The sequence below is a fragment of the Mustela lutreola genome, chromosome 14 (genome assembly GCF_030435805.1).
Source record: "Mustela lutreola isolate mMusLut2 chromosome 14, mMusLut2.pri, whole genome shotgun sequence".
Taxonomy (NCBI): Eukaryota; Metazoa; Chordata; class Mammalia; order Carnivora; family Mustelidae; genus Mustela; species Mustela lutreola.
In genome coordinates this window covers 73,209,991-73,233,262 of record NC_081303.1, presented here as the reverse complement: position 1 = coordinate 73,233,262, position 23,272 = coordinate 73,209,991, and the positions used below count along the sequence as shown (strand labels likewise).

The following is a 23,272-nucleotide window of genomic DNA, read 5'->3' as shown; positions in this document are numbered from 1 at the left end:
TGAAAAGAAGGGCCATCTGTACCCCAATGTTCATAGCAGCAATGGCCACAGTTGCCAAACTGTGGAAAGAGCTGAGATGCCTTTCAACAGACGCATGGATAAAGAAGATTGGTCCGTATTTACTGTGGAGTATTACTCAACCATCAGAAAGGACGAATAACCCAACTTTTATATCAACATGGATGGGGCTGGAGAAGATTTTGCTGACTGAAATAAGTCAAGCAGAGAGAGTCAACTATCATATGGTTTCACTTGCTTCTGGAGCGTAAGGAGTAACACGGAGGACATTGGGAAAAGGAAAGGAAAAATGAAGGGGAGGAAATTGGAGGGGGAGATGAATCATGAGAGACTATGGACTCCGGGAAGGAAACTGAGGTTTTTAAAGGGGAGGGGGGCAGGGGGTGGGTGAGCCCAGTGGTGGGTATTAAGGAGGGCACGGATTGCATGGAGCACTGGGTGTTATACACAAACAATGAATCATGGAACACTACATCAAAAATTAATGATGGCAACTAACATAATAAAAAAGTTTTAAAAAAAGGTAATGTGTGCATTTGTAGGATAAACCTAGTTCTGAATCACACAGCTGAATGGCTGAATGGTGTGTGTGCGTGTGTGTGTGTGTGTGTGTGTGTGTGCGCGCTTCTGTGCAGACACTGAGGTTTTCAGGATGAGAAGTGTCTCTTCTTTCCTCTGATCTGAGGGGATCTACCTGTTTCCAGTGGATCTCCAGGCTCAGCTGCGAGATGGAGAGGAAGGGACATTTGAGACACACTTTGTCTTATTTGAGTTACCGATTCTGGCCAACAGCAGGCTTCTTTGTCACCTGGGGGAACAGTGGTAGAGCATGGAAGGAGAGAAAGTGTCTCTTACCAAGAATAAGAAGGAACCTTACAGTATTTCCCTGGGCTCAGGTGAGCAGCTCCCACGCTCCCCCCCAACACAAACATGCACTTTCATTGCCCGATTACACACGTGATCACAGCTTCTGCTTTCCCTCCTGTGGGAGAGGAGCTCCTGCTCTTTCTCACCAGGTCCCCGGTATTACAGAAAGGGAAGTGGGGGACGTGACCCTGCGAGGAGAGGGCAGAGGACACAGGGGCAGGGGTGTGGCCGGTGGGGCTGGGGGTCAGCGATGGGGCTCAGCAGAGGGCGTGGGTGGGGAGGCTTCCCTGGGCATCAGCAGTGTGACTGGCCCCTGAACCCCAGGAGCTGGGGCCCCAGAGAGAGGAGGACACGGGGGATGGGAAGGGTCCTGCCCAAACCCTGGGAAGCACCGCCCTGTGAGCGAAGAGCAGCCCTGGGGGGACGGCGGAGAGTCTGGCAGGACGGCAGGTGGGCCCGGGTCCAGGGGAGTGGCTGTCAGGGAACTCGAGGAGAGGGGGTTGGATCAGGAAAGGGGCACCAACGGTGTCACATGGGGGTCACCTCCTGGTGTTCTAAGGGTCCCTGTGAGGTGAGGCCAAGGTGCAGGCTCAGGTGTGGAGCAGGGACAGCACAGGGACCGGGTGAGGACTGCAGGGGAGGAGCCGGCAGGGTCAGGGGGACGAGCCAGAGAGAGGCCTGCAGGAGACGACACGTCCCCAGAGAAGGGCCCTGATTTGCAGGAAAAGTCCTCACTGAGCCCCGAGGAGCTCAGCGTCCTGTGTGGGGACAGCAGAGAGGGGACGTGGCTGTCACTCTGTGCGTCAGTTAAAGCTCATTGTCAGGAACTAGAAACTTCTGTCTGTGCTGAGCAGTAGGAGGCCGGACCATTGTCCAGCAGGACAGGACAGAAGGAGGCTGGCCAGGACGTGGGACAGCCAGCCGAGTCCCGGAGAGACGGGCCTGGAGCTCCGTTCCCTGGGCTGAGTCCTGACTCTGTCGCTCCCAACCGTGCGGCCTGGAGAGTCAGCCTTTCTGGCTCCTTCTACTGATCTGTAAAGTGGACACAAGGATCCCCACTGCACAGAGAGTCCACGAGGACTCAATGAGTTAGCAGCGAGCAGAATGTCCAAACAGTGCGGGTCACAGAGCCCGCCCTCAGCAAGCAGGGACAACTATGAATTCATGTTGTCTGTAAAGAGCTCTCAGTGCAGGACTGACGGCTGCGGTGCTCACGACGGGCCCAGGGGGATGTTGGGATTCTCCACGGTTTCTCTCAGAGGCTGAGGGACTGAAAGGCAGTTTCATGTTGAACAGATGAGGGGACAGCAGAGGCTGTTTAAGGTTGTCACATAGCAGAGGCTGAGTTGTCCTGAACAGGTTTGGACCAATTTATTTACTCAGTTTCCCTGATCTACCAGTGTGTGTCTCACGGGGAGCTTGTGCACAAGGATTTAGCACAGAAATAAGTGCTGGATTTATCCAGTCTCTGCTCAGAGCCGTCGGAGGGGGAAAGAGGCAGGACCGGATCTGCAGGTGTCATGCTCACAAGACAGGTGTCCCCGGGGCGGGAGTCTCCTGCTTCTTCCTGTTAAAACGTGGTCATGGTCTGGCCTGGCCTGTGGACCTCACTGTAGACAGCAGTGAGAGAGTTCTCCTCTTCTAGATGTGGTTCTCCCCTACCCTGGAATGCATACGGAGGGTTCCTGGAACAGTTGAGGGACACAGAGGACCCAGAGGGACCCCCACAGACCCAGGGCTGCTGACATGACCACCCCAAGTGCCCAGCACTGCATGGACCCCAGAAGAATGTTCTTAAGTTAATACTGTATTGTCTGGAAAGGGTTACAGATACATGGAGACAAAAGCCAGCAGATGACTGGGATTGAAGGCACACACCCAGGCACAGAGGGACTTGGGAGAACCCAGATGCCTCCTCTCCTGGCCTCACCTTGTCCCTGTGGTCTCCAGACTCCTGCTGGCTCAGCTCTGCATAGTGGATGCCACCATCCGGGTCCCTGGGCTCCTCCTGAGATCCTGCCCCTGAGTCCCACACAGATGGAGCTTGAGTCTCAGCCTGGAAGCCTATACCCTCCCCCCCTCCCATGACCTCCATGGCCATAGCCACACCTGCCAGCCTCCTGCAGGGACAATCCCCGAGCAGCAAAATGTTGTTGAAAAGGAGCCCAGAGTTCAACGAGGGATGGAGGTGTCTGGACATGGGAAGGAGAAGTGCAACCTGCCTCTCCCAGGCTCCACGTTCTTCATTCCACGTCTCTTCCAAAGGTACAGCCCAGCTCCAGCTCCGAGGATCAGCAGCAGGACCACACAGATGCCAAGATACCAGGCAAGTGGGCAGCACTGGTCTGTCCTTGTGGATATGTTTCCATCGCACAGAGAGAGTGAAGAAGGTTAAGGCGACAGGGAACTGAGGACGCCCATTGCCAGGCACATGGAGACTCTGAAGGGACCTGGTCAGAAGCTCGAGAGGGAGGAGCATGGCAGAGGCTCTCACTCAGCCCGTTCCTGAGCTCCTGCTTGGGGCCGCGGTGCTGAGAGCAGCAGGACATGGTGCCTGCCCTTGAGGAGCCCCTCAGTGGGGGGAGGGCTGACACATGCCAGAGGCAGCCAGCCAGAGCCATCCCAGGGCACTAGAGTTACAGCTTGTACCCAGGTCATCAGGGAGGGCCTCCTGGGGGAGGTGATGGGCAAGGGAGGAGTAGGAATTTTCCCAGTATTCAGGGTGGGTGATGCATCCCAGGACGGAGAGCCATGACCAGGAATGGCTGTGACAAGTCACTAGCCCTGGGAGCTGCCGGCACCCCCTGGGGCAGGCCAGGGAGGGACCGTGTAGGGGCAGCCTGGTGGGAGGATGAGAGGGAGGCAGGAGCCTGTTTCCAGAGGGCCCTGTGGGTCCCTGAGCCATGAGCTTCCTCTGGGATGAGGGATACTGAGGCAGAAGGTCCCCCAGCAGCTGGTGGAGGAGGGGATGGAGGGAGAGGGGCTCACGGGGAACCATGTCATTCATTCATTCATTCACTCAGGGACACGCTGACTGTGAGCAAAGGGCCTGAGGCCGAGGCCGGGACAGGCATTCCAAGGAGCAGCAGACATGGCCACTGCCCTCCAGGGGTTCAGCCCGCACAGGACACTAATCCTGGGCCAGAGCATCAGCTCCCAGGGTGGGGCCACTGACCACTCCTTAGAGGATACGAGGTGTGATGGCAGGACAGCAGCAGTTCCTGCAGGGCCCTGTGCAAACTCTGTTCACAGGCCCCCAGAGCCAGCTGCAGGGAGGGGGTCTCTGGATGGGAGTAAGTGGGGAGTGGGGGACTCCTGACTTGGAAGGGCTGAGGGCAGAGGGAGGGGCCTGAGCGGAGGCTGGCAGCCGAGGAGAGCGGGACACATCGGGAACGCAGGTGAGCAGGTGGGTGTGACGTGTGTCTGTGAGACCAGAATCGGGCAGAGGAGCCCGGAGCCCTGAATCCTGCAGACCCCTCAGATGAGCAGCATGGGAATGACACCGAAGGGCAGATGCAGGTTGGATGTTCCTGCCAGAGTCCTGGACAGGGTGACCAAGCAGCAGGGGGTGACATAAACATGGGGGACAGAAGCCGCGAACCTTCACCCTGAGCTGCGGGAGAGTCCCTCCCCTCTGGCAGGTGCACTCACCGCGGCCACAGACGTCCCCAAGGTCCTGGGAGGCAGCTTTCTTGTCCGCCTGGTTGCTGACCACACAGGTGAGGCTGGGGCTGGGCCGGCTCAGGGGCAGGGTCACAGCCAGGGTCCAGGGGTTGGGGGCTGGTCCTGGGGCCGGTCTCTGCTCCAGCTCCCTGGGGAGGCTCTCATTCTCCCAGGTCACCGTCAGGTTCTTCCTGGTTTCTGTGGTGTTACACTCCATGGTGATGTTGCACCAGCCTGGTGTGAGGGACAGAACTGTGGCCCGGATCTGGGGACGGGGCACAGCCTCTGGGGAGGGAGGGATGAGAGGACAGAACCCTACGTGAGTGGAGAACATCACAGCTCCTGCTTTTTCCTGCGGATTCTCCCTGAAGCTCTGGCTTCCTCCCCCTAAGGACAGGGATTGCACATTACAGATCACAGAGAATTGACCCAAATATACAGAGGGGCTGAAAAGGAAGGAGCCACTGAGCTCAGCTCTATGCGATTTCACTAGACGGAGCACGTCTTACTAATCTCTCGTGAGAAAATAGTTGCTGGAGGTTCCCCCAATAATCCATGAATTCTGAGAGAGTGGGGTGTCCCCCTGAACAAGGAGAAGTCAGGAACAGGATTTGCCCTTCTCTGTGTCCTGGTCTTGATTTTTCTGCTCAGAGGGTTCCTGGGACCACACAATCCATGGTATAGACTGCCACTGGCCAACTCTGGAAGCCCAGAGATCAGACTCAGTCTCCACCAGGAGAGACCGCGGTGGGAGTCACTAGGCCATTCCTAGTGAGCACTAAGCTTGGGGTCCTCCCCGGAAAACGTGGGACAGACTGAGAGTCAGTCTTCGGAATCTCCGGGTCCTGAGGCTTCGAAGGCCACTCTCTCTGGGGCAGGACGTCTCCCTGTGCAGGGGGGAGGGGTGCACACAGAGACAGCTGCTCCCTGAGGGTCTGAGGAAGGGCTACCCTGTGAATTCTCCATCCGTGGGGGTTCAGAGGGGGACCGTGCAGTCCGTGAGTGAGCTGACTCGGCTGGACTGAGAAGGACGAGGGGACGGGGGCGGGGGGGAGAACCACACGCAGGATTCCGGATCCCGCTAGGTGACGAGTGTCCCCCAACCATGACCACGTGCTGACCCTTAGAGCCTGGAGATGTCTTAGGTTCCATGGCAAAGGGGAACTGAGGTTGAAAACAAGCTGACTGTAAACTAGAGATGGTCTGGATTCCCTACACAAGCCCCGTGTGATCACAGGGTCCTCACAAGTCGGAGGAGGCAGCAGAGAAGGTGGGAGGGACCCGGTGCCAGGGACTCACCCCACCAGTGCCACCTGTGATGGGGGAGGAAGGGTCCAGAAGCCAGGGGATACTGGTGCCCCTACCCCGGAGCCTCCAGAGAGGAGCACAGCCCTGCGGACTCCTGGACCTCATGGTAGAGGCTCTGGGGTCTGACTCCTGCCCTACAGCCCAGGAGGACCCCAGGGGGTGGTGTGGTCAGCCACTGACGAGCTGTCACCTGTTACAGCAGCACAAGACAGTAAGAATCTCACTAAGGACCCTGAGTCCTACGGGGACAACAAGTGTTCCGGCAAAATCCCCGTTTCTCCCCATTCCGTGTTCCCTCCTGAAGCACAGACGTGACTCGTCCCTGGTGTGAGTCTCAGCTCTGCCTGCACTTGTGCTGACCTCACAGCATCGGATTTCTGGGGAGAAGATCGAGTCCGAAGGCTGCGGTCTGGAAGGAATCCTGCAAGCGGGGCGCTCGGACACTCCCGGGGACAGAGGTAGGGGGTCAGCTGTGGGGCTGGGGGAGGGGCCGCCACGTACCGTAGACCGTCAGGTGGAAATCCTGGTGATACTGTCTTCCTCTTGTATAGGACTGTTGAACCCGGTACAGCCCACTGTCCTCAAGGGTCAGGTTGTCAATCCTCAGGGTCGTTGTGTTGACCACATGGACCCTCTTTTCAAACTTGTCCTGGAAGTTGACCCATCGTGGAACATCTCCCCTGGGACTGACTTGGAGTACGGGTGTGTACAGTTTTTGATTTATAATGCCCCAAGTAATACTCTCCAGCTCGACTTCTGGAAGTAATTCTGGATTTCTGATCACTAGAAACAGCACAGAAGCTCCTTGAATCCCCTTCAGAGGAACAGGGTTTCCAGAATCATCCACTGCAGACTCAGGGGCTCCAGGACTCTGGGTCACAGCGCTGCAGACACCTAGGGCATAGGACACAGAAAACATGGGTGGTTTTCATTAGAAATAAAGGAGGAAACCCTAGAACCCAACTTCCTGAAATCCATCCCATGTGCGCCCTTGAGTCTGGGAAGGCAGGAGATGCCATGAGTTCGAGGCGAGGCTGGAATCCCTCCTGGTCTCAGGGGAACGTCCCCTTGAGCAGGTCACGGGAACTTGCTCTCCTGCAGTGTCCTGACCCCTGACAGCGAGAGGACGAATGTCAGGAGATCTCGGATCTGAAGCACGAGTACCTTTCGGGGGCAGCACCGAGAGCATTTGTGCAGGAGGCAGGTTCTCACGGGGCTGCAGAGACCCCTCGTGCCCACAGGCCGTGTGAGCTCTGCCCCTGGAAGGGGGTCGCTCCTGGGGACACCCCTCTAAGGAGCAGAGCACTGTTAACATGATGGACGGCCCTCAGGGACAGCAGGTCTGACAGGAGTGTGACCGCGTCGTGCTGTGACCCTGTCTCCTGCTCGCTGTGACGAAGTCTGCTGCTGTGTTGTGGGCAGCGCCCGAGTAGAGACCCTCATGGGGAGGGACAGAGGGCAGCCTCTGGCCACCGGTCTGCAGGGTCTACCCTCGTGGAAGTGCGTCATTTAACAGCTGCCACGGCCCAAACGGGGCTCTTGCTCCCTCCTCGTGGGACAGTTCTACTGATGTTGTCCCTGCAAACACCAGCAGCTTGGGATGGATTCTCTGCACACAGGGACTGAGGGACGTCAGCTGGGGGGGCATATCCGCCTCTCTGGGTGCGTGGACTCATACCCAGGACATACGTGTCACATGTGAGTGTGTGCCTGCCTAACATGCACGTATGTGCTTCACAGGCGGGTGTGTAGACACTGAGATAACCCATGGAATGTCTAATCGGCCAAAGGCAGCTCCGTCTCAGCCTCTGACACACCCTGCTCATTGCCCCCCTGAGAGCGACCCCAGCAGCTGTCCCCCCAGTAATGCTCCGGTATCCCACCAACACGCGGTGACCGAACTTTCTTTCTTTCTTTTCTTTTTTTAAAAAGATTTTATTCATTTATTTGACAGACAGAGATCACAAGCAGGCAGAGAGAGAGGAGGAAGCAAGTTCCCTGCCGAGCAGAGAGCCTGATGTGGGGCTCGATCCCAGGACCCCAAAATCACCACCCAAGCCGAAGGCAGAGGCTCCAACCCACTGAACAACCCATGTGCCCCCCGAACTTTCTGATCTTTGCTAAATTGGTAAGAGAAAGTGCTGTGACCTCATATTCTAATGAGAATTTCTCTGTACACGAACCCGGTCACCACGTCCCACAGCTGCTGATGTCCTCTGGCCGCTGTGAGCGGTCTTCTCCTGTCCTCGGCCCGTGCCTGTGTTTCTCTTTTTAGCACCTCAGAGCTAGTTCTATATTGATAAGATCAGCCTGTTTTCTAGAAAAATAATATGAATAGCTTTGGGTTTGCATCTCAGGATTGTCTTGGACTAATGTCCCTGCTATTGTCCTCACGCAGTTATGCGTGTGGATCCTGTAAGCTTCCCGGATTATCCCTCACATAAAAAGATCAGCCCCCCCCATCAGAGTGTGCTCCTAATCCTCTCTTCTTTCCTTCTGGAACCTTCTTTCTTCAGTATTCCGCTCTGAGTCTGACACACAGGGACCGTGCTTGGGTCTCAACCCGGGGAGGTCTGGTGCAGCAGGGCGGTTGGTGGCCTGGAGGGGAGGGTCTGGGAGGCCTGAGACAGGTCCTCTGTCCCCGTGAGCAAGTGGATGGGAGCAGCCCACGAGGCCCGCGTGCTTTCGGCCTTTCCTCTGGGATGGGGACGTACTAGCCGTGCTGCCCCCAGAATGGGCGCTAGGAGGTCAGGAGAGGAAGGCGTTCCCATCCGTGTGAGCTGCTCTCACCACCACGGTGGTTCTTGACAAGCGCTCTGGGATCAGCACGACCTTCCCAGGCTCAGGATGGAGCCCATGTCTCTCCCCCAGCTGCCCCTCTCGGGGGCTCCTCCTGGGATCAGGGATGGGCCCTGGGACACAGACACCCAGGGCGCGATCCCATAGGCGGCCACGGGGAGGCGAAGTCCGGCTGGGGCCTTCCTGACCGAGAGGACACTCCTGGCTGTGTCCACAGCAGCTGGCTTCCGAGGCCCCTGTCCCGTCCCTGTCCCGTCCCTGTCCCCAGGTGGCTGAGTGCCCCGAGCTGCTGGGCAGAGTGGTGGAGACGGAGGAAGGACGGGAACTCCTCCCGCGCGCAGGTGACAACAATCTATCGCGCCTGCGCTCGGTGTGTGCCTGTCCCCTCTCCCCAGCGGGTCGTCTCATGACTGGACAGTATTCTGGGCTCATTCAACGCTATCCTATGGATTCTGGGCTGAGTCAAGCAGAAATTCAGGGGGCGCGTCCTCCTGAAAGTCAGCACCGTGAAGGACGTGCGTCCTCTCTCTGTCGGCCACAAACACGACGAACCCGCGCACACACAGGACATCTGTGTCGTTCCATCGGGCTTCCTGGGGGCCTGGATGGGGCTGGACTCTGACTCTTCCTGGGACGGGATTTCCTCATGAGGAACAACAGTGTCCGTCACACCCGCGTCCCCACCCAGTCCTGGGTCAGGGCCCATCTCGTGTGCAAATACGCAGAGTGTGGTGCACACAGGACGCCAACCCTGAGTCAGAGAAGCCGCCCTTGTTCCAACAGGGGGACAGTGCCTGGGGCTCCCTGAGGGACAGCAGATCTGTCCCCAGGGTAGAACCTGCCCGCAGGGTTGTTCCCACACTGTTGCTCTTAGTGACCCCTGTGTGTGTCAGAGGGGTCTGTCCCAGGGTACAGGGACATGGATGCTGGCGTTTCTGCTGACCATGGGCAGCAGCCATGCGGCTCCGGCCAGGCTGTTCCTGAGGAGCTGCTCAACGGTACACTCCCCCCCCCGCCCCGTCCCCGCGGCATCTCGCTGTCCTGAGCGGGCCCTGCACACTGGGGTCCACACACCGGGGCGGGAGCTCGGCAGACCCTGCTCAGGAGCAGAGACAGAGACAGCAGACGGTCCGAGGACTGCAGGGAGCCTCGAAAATGCATCCTTTCCTCCTCGGAGGGCAGAGGAAGTGACCACTGGTAGTCCTGGGGTCTGGGTGCTGAAGGGGCCCCAAGCAGACCCCCCAGCTGTCCGTCCCCGTCAGGATGCAGGACGAGGACAGAACAGGAGGGAGACACGGAGCAGAGGCCTCAGAGAAGCTATAGGACAGTCCCATCCGGGAGAGACCCCCAATCCCAGGATGTCCCAGCTGGAGGGTCTTGAGGGGACCTTTCACAGAGGAGGGGCTCCCTTGGGTGGGTGGACTGGTCTAGGTTACCCAGGGCAGAACCAGACCTTGAGGTGGCTTCCATCTCTCCCAGCCCAGCGCTTCCCCTGCAGGCCGATGACCTGCACCCTCCCGTCCCTGCTCTTTCCTGCCCTCCCCCTGCACGGCCCTACGTTCCTCCCTCCCAGCTCTGCTGTCTGGTCACCAGGTCTGAGCAGATCTGGGGTCTCACCTCCAGCTACTGTCCCGGGAGAGGGGACTCAAGTACTCGGCGGGCTTTGGCAGGGCGGGGACGTGGGGCTACCTGAGGGTTAACCGGCCCCTGCTGGAAAGGGGGGAACCCGGGACAGAGGAGGCTCAGCCCCCAGGCTGCGGGGGAGGAGCGGCCCAGAAGCTGGAAGCCCACTCAGGACAGGAGGAAGACCCGACAGTGCTCAGATCTGCAGAAGGTGCTGACCCCAAGGAGGGGCAGAAGGTCAGGGGCGGATGGCTGTGAGCAAGAGTCTGAATTTATATAAATAAGACGAAATCTGACTTTCAACCATTAACCTAAAATGTTGTCCCTTTCCCTCTTATCCTTCCTTTCATTCTTACAAAATCTTCTCACCCTGATCTTTATGGAGGCAAATCCTGTAACTTCCCCTTGTATCTCCAGTTAAACCGACTGAAAAGAAGAGAAAGCCTGCATTTACCAACAGGAAGTGATTTTGTTCAAAAAAGGGTCTCAATGACTGGCAAAGGTCATTTTCTAATGAGTGACCCTCCTGTTTCCAACTGTCCCATGTTTCCGGAATTTCCCTAGAATCGCTGCAGGAGCCGAGGGGCTGGTGCGTCGCAGCAAACAGTACAGACCACAGCAGCCTCCCAAGCGTCCCCGGGATTCACGGTTCTGGAGGTCTGGTTTCTCCTCTGTTCTTATTTCATTTGTTCCACAGAAGCACATGGACTCCGATGAAGTTAGAACCAGAAAATGGGGCTTTTGTTAATACAGTCTTTCAGTTCTCTTTTGGGGCCCCCTCTGCTGCCCCCCAGGTACCCCCACCCAGATCAGAGGTCAGCAGTCTCCCGTTCCGGGCTCACCCCTACACACGGCAGGTGGGCGCAGACCCTTCAATGCTGGGGTCACCTTTCCTTCCCTTGCAAACAGAATGTCACTGGATTCGGGGCCTCATCTTGCCCAAGGAGCCAGACTAGCGCGGCCCCTCCAGCTCAGACAGGGGCTCTGGGTTGGCCCCTCCTGCACACGGCAGCTGCAGAGGCTGCCGGTCCCCTCTGCACGGCAGGGGCGGGGGATGTCCGTCCCCACCCCAGGTTCCCGGCAGCCGCTCCTGTGTCTCCTCCATCCCTCTCCACAGGAGGCTCCAGGCTCTCCCGGCCTCACCCCCTGGGAGGGGGAACGGATTCCTTCCAGGCGGCCGGGTCGGGGTTCCCAGCCTGGCCTCAGCCCAAAGCTCCCTTTGTTCCCTCTGTCCACCCCCGGGCTCTGACCCAGCGCACCGCGTGTGCTCCGTCCTCACGGAGCTGCTCCGTCTGGTTCTTCAGCACAGACCCCAGCCAGCCCGGGAGCTCCTGCCTCCCTGCCCGCCCGGTGGCCTCCCTCCCGGGGGGCCCAGGCCACTCACTGAGGAGGAGGCTGGTGAATCGCAGGAGCCCAGAGGCCTCGTACAGGTGGGGGTCTTCTGAGCAGGCGCCCATGGCTGGCCGCTTCCCTGCTGACTCTGCCTGGGCCTATGAGGAACAGCTTAGCTGAGAAGAGCTCCAAGCCCTTCCCCACACCAGGGCGGAGCTGACTGTTAGTTCCTGGGGCACAGCTGGCGTGTCTTGACTAAACCATTCCCATCACTCATGTTAGCTCAGCACCCGCAGGGGCCTCAGGGGATAACTGTAGATAAATGTGGGAACAGCCCCCCTCTAGGAGGCCCAGTGCCGGAGAGACCCCGTCCCTGTGCTCACAACCGGCCTGGTGGTCTCCCGTCCCCAGCCTGCACCCCTAGGACCACTGACCTCTGTCCCTGGGCTCCCACTCAGCCTGGGCTGCCCAGCTCGCCAGCACCAGCTGATGGCCGGGCACAGAGTCCCCTCCTAGAGCCAAGGACACGGGGCCTCTCCTGCTTTGGGCCTGTCCTCTGTCTTTACACCATCTCACGAGTCACATCTCCTGTCTGATGTTCTAGGAACCTCACTGTCAGGTGTCGCAGTGAGAAGCTAGGAGCCCGAGAACAAAGCCTCCTGGGAAGAGTTACCCCCACATCCCAGTGCACGCACGGCATGTCCCCACTCTGGTCCCCAGGGCTCTGTCTGTAGCCTAGGGCGGGCCCTGCCCCCCACAGGACCAATCCCACACCCACAGGAGCAACCCCACAGCCCCCCTTCCCTGTGAGGCTCTGCCAGGCCTGGGCCGGGCTCCCACACAGGCAGGGCTGGAGAGGGACACGCGCCTCTGGCCGCAGGCTCAGCAGCTTCGGAGTCTTGGCTGCATGTGGAGGGTCAGGCCAGGCGCCCTCTTCCCAGATGGGTTCCCATAACGTCTAGAACCGTAGCCTCCCGTGGACCCCAGGGGAGCAGCTCCATCACTAACCCCACACCTGTCTGCTGACCCCTCCAGAGGCAGCTCACAGGGCCCCAGCAGCCTCTCCTGTCCCACCCACACTGGGTCCTGCCCTCCCCCTGCTGATGGGTCTGGGGTCCTGTGCTCAGCGGAGGCAGGTGGTCCCGGTGTCAGGCTGGTGCAGGCGCAGGGTGGGTGGCTGAGAGGAGATGTTGTTGCCTCCCTCTGTCGCAACCTTCCCGTTGAGGACAGTGGGGGTTCACATACGTGCCGGATAAGACCAGCAGCTTCCCACTAAACTGGGTGTGGCAGCCATCTGTGCCGCCCCTTCAGAAGTGTTTACTGAGTACACATGTTCCTCGGGCAGCCCCGGCGACCATATGCTGCCGTCCCTGAGCCCGCGGTGCTTTCCCAGGCAACTGACCCACTCAACACCTGCTCTGGAATAGACACTTCTCCCGAGGGTCCCATCCAGCTTCTGGGGAAGGCAGGGAGCTGCTCTCTGTGGGTTCTCCTGGGGCCTTTAGCAGCCAGGTACACTGTCACCAGGTAAGGGCATGGTTTATCCTGTCCTGGCTGGTGCCCCAGACCTTGAGGACCAGGCACAGCCCAGTAGGAGTTGGGCCCAAACACACATCCTTGTCAGCATCTTGCTGTCCAGCGGAAACACAGGCAGACACATTGTACAGCTCAGATTCAGGCGTCTGCTCTCAGACACAAGAAGACGGTGAGCGCAAGCACTTGAACCTGACCTGTATCTGTGCTGCCTTCAAGGACTGTGGCCCTAGAAGACATGAACAGACATTTCTGCAAAGAAGACATCCTAATTGCCTACAGACACATGAAAAAGTATTCAAGATCACTCAGCATCAGGAAAATACAAATCAAAACATCAGTGAGATACCACCTCACACCAATCAGAACGGCTAAAATTAACATGTCAGGAAATGACAGATGTTGGCGAGGATGCGGAGAAAGGAGAACCCTCCTACACTGTTGGTGGAAAGTGCAGCCACTCTGGAAAACAGCATGGAGGTTCCTCAAAATGTTGAAAATAGAGCTACCCTATGACCCAGCAATTGTACTACTGAGTATTTACCTTCAAGATAGAAACATAGTGATCCAAAGGGTCACATGCACCCGAATGTTAACAGCAGCAATGTCCACAAGCCAAAGTGTGGAAAGACCCCAGATGTCCATCAACAGATGAATGGATCAAGAAGATGTGGTGTATGTATACAATGGAATACTATGCAGCCATCAAAAGAAATGAAATCTTGCCATTTGCAACAATGTGGATGGAACTAGAGGGTATTATGCTGAGTGAAATACGTCAATCAGAGAAAGACAATTATATGATCTCACTGATACGTGGAATTTGAGAAATAACCCAGAGGATCATAGGGGAAGAGAGGGAAAAATGAAACAAGACAAAACCAGAAAGGGAGACAAGCCGTAAGACCCTTAATATCAGGAAACAAACTTAGGGTTGCTGGAGGGAAGGGGTGTCGGGATGAGTGGTGTGACCTTGGGTTAGGGTTGGAGCCGTCATGTGTAACCCGGCGATCACCATCCCGTGCCTTCAGATCGACCCTCTGTTAGTGCCGGTGGCTCTCCTCCTCTGCCTTGCCCCCTTCCCGCCCCCATTCCCACAGCCCTGTAATCACCTCCCTCCTGCCTGGTGTAACCTGTGGGTCCTCTGTGGCCTCGCCTTCTCACTCTGAGTTCAGGGATGTCGCCCAAGTCCCCGCAGGGCTCTGCAGCCCCAAGCGGAGACTCTCAAAGTCCTTTCTTGTGCTCAGGACTCTGTTCCATGCCGGGAATTGCGATAATCTTTACTAACGTGCAGACGTGGTGATGCTCGTGCTGCCGCAGTGTTGTCAGGAATGATACACAAAGTAAAAGGCCAGTTTATTCATCTGAAATAAAGGTTGCCCTGTCTGGGGTCCACTGTCCACCCCGGAGCCCAAGGATCCCCCCGACCATTCACAGGGTCTCCCCCCACAAAGGGGGCTTGCTGGGTAGACCCCGAGAGCTCAAGGTGGCAGTGCCTACTCCCAGACTCAGGCTCTTCTGGAACCTTCCATCCTGCCTGGACGCAGCTCCCTGGTGGGCAGAGAGCTCAACCTTGAGCCCGAGAACACGTGCTGGGCCGCATGGCTTCTGTGCTGACCTTGGGCTTAGGGCTGGACACCCTCCTGGAGATGCAGGGACTCCGTCTGTGGCCGGGGGAGGCGGGGGCTCTCGGACCAGTCACAGTGAGGCTGAGACTCTCTTCCCCACACCTTCCATGCATGTCCTTGAACACAGGACTGGATGGCCCCGACCCCCGAGCTCTCAGCACAGTGGGGACGGGGAGCTGCTGCAGGAGTCACTGGGCGAGTCCCTGGGCCTGTGCGGGGCCAGTGAGCTCACCCGTGCTCCAAGAGACCCCGGTTGTGCTCCAGAATGCCCTTGGAGGCACCACCACAATCCACGGTGCCCAAGCCCAGGTCCTGGGGACACCTCAGACCTTTCCTCCTGCATCCCCACATCCGAGCCATCAGGAAGGCCTGTCGGCTCCCAAGTAGTTCATGAATCTCCCATGTCCCACCCCTGTCTTGATTCTACCCATGAAGAACCTGGGGCTCCTCTTGATAAACTGTCCAGGGCCGGGAAGCCAGGAGGGGGCAGAGCTGCATTGGTAGTCTGGGGCTTTGGTGCCAGATCTCCCGCTTCTGAACTGATGCTAAGTCACCAGCAGCCCCTCCGCCGGGTCCTCTCCCAGGCTCCACACTCACCATGTGGCCCTGCACCGTATCCTCCACCCAAGGCCACAGGGGCCTCTCTGTCAGGCTCATGCCCTGCCCACTCTGCTGAGCCCCCATCCCACCTAGAAAGATCCCAGCGCTCCCAGGGGCTCAGGCCGCCTCCCCCACTCCCTCCCTGCTGCCCCCTCCCTCCCCTGCAGCCCCCAGCCACTGGCTGCTCCTCCAGCACTGTGGGCAGGCTCTGGGCTTGGAGACTTGGCGCACCTCACCTCTGCCTGCAGTGTCCTTTGACCCACCTCCGAGGTTCCCACTCACCCCTGCACAGCCTCTGTCACCTCCCGAGGGAGATTCATTTGAACAGCAGCTCCCTGGCCTGACTCTGCTTCTTGTGTTCCTCCTACTGGGCACCGCTGACCTCATGTCTACTCGGCCACTTGTTTACTTCCAGTGTCCCCCAAAATACAAGTTCTTGGAGGCTGGGGATTAATTTTGTACACTCATGTGCCCCAGCACTGAGCACAATAGTCAGCATTCCATGAACAGGCTATGGAGGTGGGATCGTCCGGCGGTCAAAGCTCGGATTCCAGAAGCAGACCTGTTGTCTGGCCTCAGATCCCAGCTCTGCCCTTTATTGGCTGCACGATCTCACAAACCCTAGCAAGAGGCACTTTGTTCTATAAAAATTAGATATATTTAGTATTAATTGGTTGAATTAGTAGTTTTATCTTCACTTCTATCTTCACTACTAAAGTAGTTTTATCTTTATCTTAGAAAAGTGAGTAGCTTATAATAAATGCCAAATACTCTCGCTTTAACAAAAAGTATGCCATGTGTATGTTAGTTGGAGGAAGGAAGGGGAGGGAGAGCCACGGAAGAGAGGAAAAGCCTCAATTTTCATACCAGATGCACATGGTGCCTGAATGGTCTGCGAATAGTAATGTAAGACCATTATTTTTTGAAAAGCACATTTTTAGAAACAAAGAAGTAAATGCCCTAAGAAATTGTTCAGAATTGAATGTGACAGGGCGCCTGGGTGGCTCAGTGGGTTGAAGCCTCTTCCTTTAGCTCAGGTCATGATCTCAGGGTCCTGGGATCGAGTCCCGCATCCGGCTCTCAGCTCAGCGGGGAGCCTGCTTCCTCCTCTCTCTCCGCCTGCCTCCCTGCCTACTTGTGATCTCTGTCAAATAAATAAATAAAATCTTAAAAAAAAGAGAGAGAGAATTGAATGTGACTTTCCTTGCAGAGGACTGATGGCTCCTGCTCGTCAAGACCTTGGGCTTGGGTTTCCTCACTGCGGACATTTCTGAGATCAGGATACATGTTCGCACTGATGGTACTCCGTGGTGATGGATCCGCTTTGGATAGTGTAGACACAGCATAGATACAATGTAGCCATTTCAACAATGTCACAGACAGCATAGATACAATGTAGCCGTTTCAACAATGTCGCAGCTATAGACACAGTGTAACTCTGAGAAACACATAACATAGGTCGGGCTCCCCGGGAGCAGAGCCCTGTGGGACACACAGCTGGGAGGGAGATGTTCATTCTGGAAACATGTGCTCCAATTTTCAATCATACCTGTACAACATGAGCTTCGTCATCAGGCGCTCTCTGTCCAAGAGAACACAGAACAATTTATTTCTTCTGTGTTGTTAATTTTCAATATTTGAGCTAACAAACTTCAGCCTGCTTTTTCTTGAAGTAGACTCTAAGTGCAATGTGGGGCTCGAACTCACCACCCCCAGATCTAGAATTGCCCACTCTTCTGACTGAGCCTGCCAGGCCCCCAGACTACCTTTTAAATGAGGTATTACTAGTTGATTACATAATGCTAATCACCGATTCATCTGGTTTTTCACTTAAATCTGTGAACAGCTTGATGAAGTCAGTCCCATCAGCACCCTCACTGGGTTCAGTGGAAATCAGAGGTACAGAGAGGCTTGGTGACTTGCCCAGGGTCACACAGCCTGGAGGGGGGAAGTCAGACAGGAGCCTCTGCTGTGAGCGCTCCACGTGGCGACCAGGCGGGAAGTGCCCTCAGGGTCCCTGGCACACCACCCTTCCTGTCAGAGTGTCTCCACCTGCCTGACGGGGTGACCGTCCACTCCCCAGGAAAGAAAGCCAGTCCAGAGAGGGGAGGAGGCAGGGCACGACAGGGTGACAGACACCTCACTGGGGAGTGGAGTTTGCTGCGAACTTTTCTCAGTCTTTCCAGGCAGGCTTCATGTCCAGGGATCCAAACATTTTCTCACGGCCAGGTGCGTTCCCCAAAAGGCCTGCCGCTTTAGGACCCTATCCCACCTCCCCTCTTGGATATTTGATTTCACGTCTTGGGGTCTATCTCATGTTGGGGGGCGACAGGGGCCCTCTCTCCTCCTGAGGCTGTTTCACCCCAGACACCCGGATCTAGAGCTTAGATCTCACATTCAGGATCTCGCAGGCTTCCCATTCCCAAAGGTAACCCACCCCAATCCCGGCCCCAAAGAACATTGACCCAGAATCTGCACGCTCCTACATCAGGACCTCACCCCAGATCACTCCCCTGGGCTCCTGCCTTCCAGTTTGGGCTCCTAATCCCCGATTCCTGGCCGCACCTTCGTGTCTGTACCAGGGCCCCCTGTCGACCTGCCAGCCCCTGCGTTTTACTGGCGCCCCCACCCCGACCTAGCCCTGTAGTGGGTCTGGGAGCAAAGGGAGAGGCTCCGCGGCACCCACCATGGGCAGCCCCTGTGCCCCCCAAGCCTGCCTGAGCATCCCCCCTCCAGGCCTTGAGCTCAGGCACCCGCGCCACCTGGCGGCCGAGGTCCGAATTGCCGCTAGAGACTCCCGCAGAGGAGCCCTCCCACCTCAGCTCACCTGCACACACAGGTCATGAGCGCCTACTCTATGCAGCACGTGGGGAAGTTGAGTCGCTGTCCTAGGGGGCGCACAGGCTATGGGGAGGCAGAAACACAGACCCTTGCGGGGGAGGGGGAGGATCCTCCACCCAGAGGCTCCTGAGCACTGTCATCCCGGGAGCTGGAGCAGCCCAGGGACAGGAAACAGGGCAGGAAGGGGAACAGCAAGAGACTGGAATCCATCAACAAGGGACACGTCGACAACATGAGGGCAGCTGTCACAACGCTCACAACAAACCCAATCCAGGTTCACATAGAACACGCTAAGCAGACCACACAGAGAGGAGTAAGTTCCTACGGACCGAACAACCGATATGGAGCTGGAGAAACGTCAGAAAGCAAACCAGAAAATCCAAACCAAAACACTGCAGGGTCCCAGGGTTAGCGGCCCAAATGCATGCTTCCTGGAGAAGAATATTTCTCTCTGGGGGACAGGCCCCCCACAGACGAGAGGGGAGGCAAGAGCCCAGGTTGCCCTGACACGGACAGCCCCTGGCCAGCTTGGCACGCAGCTCCCTGCACACTCAGCCCCACGGCCCTGTCTGTCCTGGCCTCCCCTGCTCGGACCGCAGAGAGCTCAGAGCTGGGGTCCAGTCTTCCCCAGGACTGACCCAGGACTGACCATTGAGGTAGGGGAATTGTGCTGGATGGAAGGAAGGGTCTTCAGTCCTGGAAAGTCAGAGTCTTATGACAAAACAACTTTGGCCTTCGTCCTTCTCTCGTTGGCCATCTTCTGTGTGGGCTGGTGTCTGCAGACAGCCGTCCGGGACCATGAGGACGAAGCAGGAGGACAAGACCCAGCGCCCAGGACGGTGGAGCAGAAAGATGGGGCAGCCCGGGAGCCCGGCACCCCGCTGAGCAGACAGCCTGACCCCAGCCTCTGCTGTCGCCTGACTTCCTGTTCCAGAGCAAGACCCCACCTGCTTCAGCCTGTGGCAGCCAAGCCGGACGCTGGCAGCCAGCAGACGTCGTCCTGACTTCTGTGCACGATGACAATGACGAAGGAGGTCAATCAGCAGCATCAAAAGTTGATGTAGAAACATCAACCCCAACCAGAAGCAGAATACCGAGGTCTGAACAAAGGTTGCAGTTCTACGTAATTGTCATTAGGACTGAGGATCAAGGCATAAACACGGATAAGAACAACACTGAAAATTATAGGGAAACACTATGTACAAAGCACTTGAAGAACTTTCTAAATGCGGTGAAATAACACGGACCAGACCAGGATGAGGGAGCTCCCGGAGGAGGTCCTGGCGCAGGTGCAGGGAGAGAGGCCTGCCATGGGAGAGAAGGGGAGGGACCTGGGAACCAGGGCTCACTGGTGCTCGGACCCCAGAGGGGAGGCAAAGAGAATGCAAGGTGACTTCCAGGAGTTCGGCTGAAGCAGCTGTAGGACGCTGTGACGTTCCTGAGCTGCAGGTATCGAGAAAGCCCAGGGAGGAGCTGGTGTGGGGGCGGGGAGGCAGGAGCCGGGCACTCAGCGCTCCGCATGGTCACTTGGCTTTGAGAGCAGAAGTTCATCAGGCAGTCGGGGTGGGGGTCCCGTCAGGGCTGGAGCTGCTGCCTCAGCATGGCCGGGCTGCTGAGAGCCCTGGGGGTCTCTAAAGTCACGAGGGAGGAAATATGGCCAGGGGAGAGCCGAGGGCCTGGCACTGACCAGCAGAGGAGGAGGGTCAGAAAGAGAGACGGAGAAGGAGCCGCTGGGGACACCTGCTGAGTGTGCGGCCACAGAGCCAGAGGAGGAAAATAACTAATTATAATTATACTAAAAAATTCAGAGTGGGTCCTAGACAATGTCATTATTTGGACAATAATGTAATCCTCTCTTGTGACTCATAACAGAAGCAGGTGTCAGTCTTCCTGCACTATCCCAGGCACGCAGACCCCGGAATCTGGTCAGGTCCTATATGGGAACCCAGGGGCATGTCTTGTTATATTCAGGATGGCTCCCAGTTCCTGCAATCGGGCCAGAGCCGTGAAGGTGGATTGGGTGTCGGGTTGTTCACGACAAGCCCCTACAGCCGCCCCTGAAGTTGTGGTAACGACATAACTTTGGGAAAACTGCCAAGGTCAAGGGCCGGCTGCTGAGGTGTGAACCCTGTTAGCAGGTGGGAACTTAGGGACCCACTCACTGACCATTGGGGAGGGAGAAGGGCTGGAGCACGAGTTCCCCAGTCCCCAGTGGTCAAGGATTTAATCAGCGGTACCCATGTAACGATGTCTCCAGAAAACCCCAAAAGATCGGGGCTCAAAGGGCTTCTGGGTGGGAGAACACACAGGCGCTGTGGGGGAAGGGCTCACCTAGAGGGAAGGCAGCTCCGCACCCCTCCCCACATGCCTCATTCTCGGCCCCTCTGTCACCGGCTCGTTCTGCAAACCAAGCTCTAGGCTGGAAGGGACTGAGTCCCCGTTGTCGCGTGAGCTGCTCCAGCAAATAACCAACCAGACAAGCAGCTCATGGGAACCTGCCAGTCACGGCAGGTGCACAGAGGCACAGACCACAGCTTGCCTGGCGTCCCAGTGCCAGTGCCGGTGCAGAGACCTCGAACCCTACCCCGTGGGGTCTGGCCTGAGCTGCAGGGACACGGCGTCAGGACTGCTTGAGACTCTAGGACACCGAGTAGGGATGCAAGAACCACAAAGGTGCCTGGTGTGGGGAATGACCCCCCATCCAGGGTCAGCCGCGGTGTGGGGGGGTCTGGGGCTGAGGAAGACACACGGCAGCGAGTTGCTCCCAAGCAGAGGCTTACCCGCTCCGACGCTCTTTCCCCTCTGGGGTCCTCGCGGCAGATGAGCTTCCCAGAGAATCGCCCTCTCACCTGAGGGTTCGGTGTATCTGTATAAGGTTCACCAAAGTTAAATTTTGTTTCAGTTCCTTTGTATTTATGGTCATTTCCTGATTCTAATTTCATCTTTTGGGAACTTGGGCTTTTGGGAGGCGGAGGGGAAAGACGGCAGAGGCGAGATCCTGTGCGTGCTCGGCCCCCCCGGACTCAGGGGTTTATCTTTCAGACAAATCACCTTGAAGTGGGGGACAGCGGGATCCCCACAGCGATGCTGGGGTGTGAACAGGAACCACATGATCAAAGAGACGGCAAGTGGCCAGGCCTCTGGAAAAGCTGGGACTGAGGGAATTTCCAGAGACCAACTGTGCAGTGAAGACGGAGGCAGGAGCTCACCCAGCAGGACTGGTGACCTGTGCACCTGAGGGTCTGCGAGCCGCCCCACTCCTGTCTGTCTGTCTTTCTCACTCATATTGAACCAATTTGCGGAGGGGTTTCTTCCAGACTGCAGGACAGACTCTTTACTAGGAACAAGGAGATGGAGTTCTGATTCCGGGAAGCCTGGGAAAAACCACTAGAAAGACGGTGCCACAGTCCTTATAGGCTCCAGGTTCCTGGTGGTCACGCTCCCAGTGCCCTTCTGGAAGACACAAAACACACAGGAAGAGGACTGAATCCAATCCTATGAGAGTCTGGGAGGAGCTCTGCACTCTGGTGGCTTCTGCCCACGGTCCTGTGTCCTGCCTCGAGGACACGTGCAGACATCCGTCCACGACAGTGTCCCTCACGGACTTGCAGAGACCTACACTTATATATGGCAGTGTGATACAATATCCTTTGACTGTTTTAAAAATCATCCTTTTGAAAAAGAAGTAGAAGTGAACTTGGATCAGATAATTTCGATTGTTTATAAAAACGAGTTCGTCATGAAGCCATTCCTGCCCAAATCTGCCTGACTCCAAGTCGTGTTCCCAGGAAAGAGTCTTATTTGTCAGTGTTGAAGGACAGAAAGGACATCCCTGGGAGAACCACCAGGCCCAGCTAAACCCCTGTCCTCTCCCAGCATGGGGGACTCTGGGCAGCCTGGCTCTGGCAGCAGGTAAGGTGACGTCCCTGTGCCTGAGGCAGGGACACCTGCCCCCCTTCTCTGGGGCATGTCCGGCCAGCGTGGTTGCTGGGCAGCCCAGAGAACACACATGGGTCTGCTGGGGGCACAGGTGGCTTCCAGGACTATCCTCCCGCTGCCACGCTCATGGCTCTCTGAGCTTGGGGAGAGACATTGTGCAGGCTCAACAGTGGCAGAGCTCCGGGGACATAGAGGGGAAGCCTGGACCACCTGCGTCTCCAAGAAGAACCCCCGCAGAGCTTCCTGCCTGCTTACCCACCCGGCATGCCCCAGGACCCGAATCAGGAAATCCCAGCATTTGTGGGTAGAAGAGGAAAGAAATACAGATACAGCGGGACCCTAGGCGTTAGCGTATGAAATGGCTCAGGGTCTCTGATACATCACAGGGACCACCAGGAGCTTTTTCTTCTTATACAGCTGCTAGGGAGACAGGAGAGAGCCTGTCCCCGCCCTGTCACTGCACTCGGGACTCTCAAAACCGCAGACACAAATGTGTTCATTTGACAGGCAAACGGGGTGGCCAGAATTCTCAATTTGCATTCATGCGTTGAGCTGCAGGAACGACCATCTCTCGGGCTCCTGCACCTGATCCGTCTCTTTCTGCGCGCCCTGTGCTCCCGCCCTTGGCTTGGGTAATGACCGTGGTGGTGCGACTTCTCTCACTAATAGGCGAGAGTGACCTGAGCTTTTATAAAGAAAAGTTCCCTCAGTGTCCATGTTTGTGTGGAGGGAAGGGGGTTGGGGGCCCAGGAGAGTAAGCTAACTCTCTGGGAACACAATAAGAATCTTCCCACCAATATGGGGCAGAAGCAGAATGAGTGACCCACTGGGTCTGACTGCAGAGCCCCAGCCCTTCTCTGCACCGTGACATGAGCAGAACATGAGCGGGTCCAGGCCACCAAGTCAGAGCCTGTTTCACAAGAGGCTGCCTGTAGCATACCCCCATAGGAGACTAAAAATGGTTCTAACCACACGGAAAGGTCACCAACAAATAGAAAGGGACTGTCCCCTTACACTGCCCCTCACCCCTGCCTGCAAACGGTGTCACTAATGCAGAGACATTGTCCTGGCCCCTCACTCACAATACACGCCCTCCTCAGCTGGGAGCTGGGACTCAAGCA

At 57.0% G+C, this 23,272-nt stretch overlaps 2 protein-coding genes across 10 annotated transcripts in view; both read right to left on the bottom strand.

Annotated features, from left to right (window-relative positions):
* Positions 1–2,231: 2,231 nt before the first annotated feature.
* Positions 2,232–23,272, bottom strand: part of LOC131814850 (SLAM family member 9-like) — a 69,706-nt gene continuing 48,665 nt past the window's right edge. The window contains exons 5-6 of one of the 2 annotated variants that reach the window (XM_059146250.1): positions 2,816–2,907; positions 2,232–2,452 (exon numbers count right to left, since the gene is read on the bottom strand). In XM_059146250.1, the coding sequence (XP_059002233.1) occupies positions 2,294–2,452; positions 2,816–2,907 (251 nt within the window). In that variant the 3' untranslated portion in view covers positions 2,232–2,293. Of the gene's footprint in view, positions 2,549–2,815; positions 2,908–23,272 lie in introns of both variants that reach the window. The other variant, XM_059146251.1, reaches the window with a different exon arrangement.
* The window catches only part of LOC131814849 (SLAM family member 9-like), a 35,934-nt gene continuing 15,638 nt past the window's right edge, over positions 2,977–23,272 (bottom strand). Inside the window, exons 1-6 of one of the 8 annotated variants that reach the window (XM_059146244.1) lie at positions 20,993–21,169; positions 11,663–11,768; positions 6,358–6,750; positions 6,168–6,233; positions 4,537–4,935; positions 2,978–3,235 (exon numbers count right to left, since the gene is read on the bottom strand). In XM_059146244.1, the coding sequence (XP_059002227.1) occupies positions 3,177–3,235; positions 4,537–4,935; positions 6,168–6,233; positions 6,358–6,750; positions 11,663–11,768; positions 20,993–21,154 (1,185 nt within the window). In that variant the 5' untranslated portion in view covers positions 21,155–21,169 and the 3' untranslated portion in view covers positions 2,978–3,176. Of the gene's footprint in view, positions 3,236–4,536; positions 4,936–6,167; positions 6,234–6,357; positions 6,751–11,662; positions 11,769–12,044; positions 12,330–14,276; positions 15,503–20,992; positions 21,170–23,272 lie in introns of those variants that run through there. The other 7 variants (XM_059146240.1, XM_059146242.1, XM_059146246.1 and 4 more) reach the window with 7 other exon arrangements.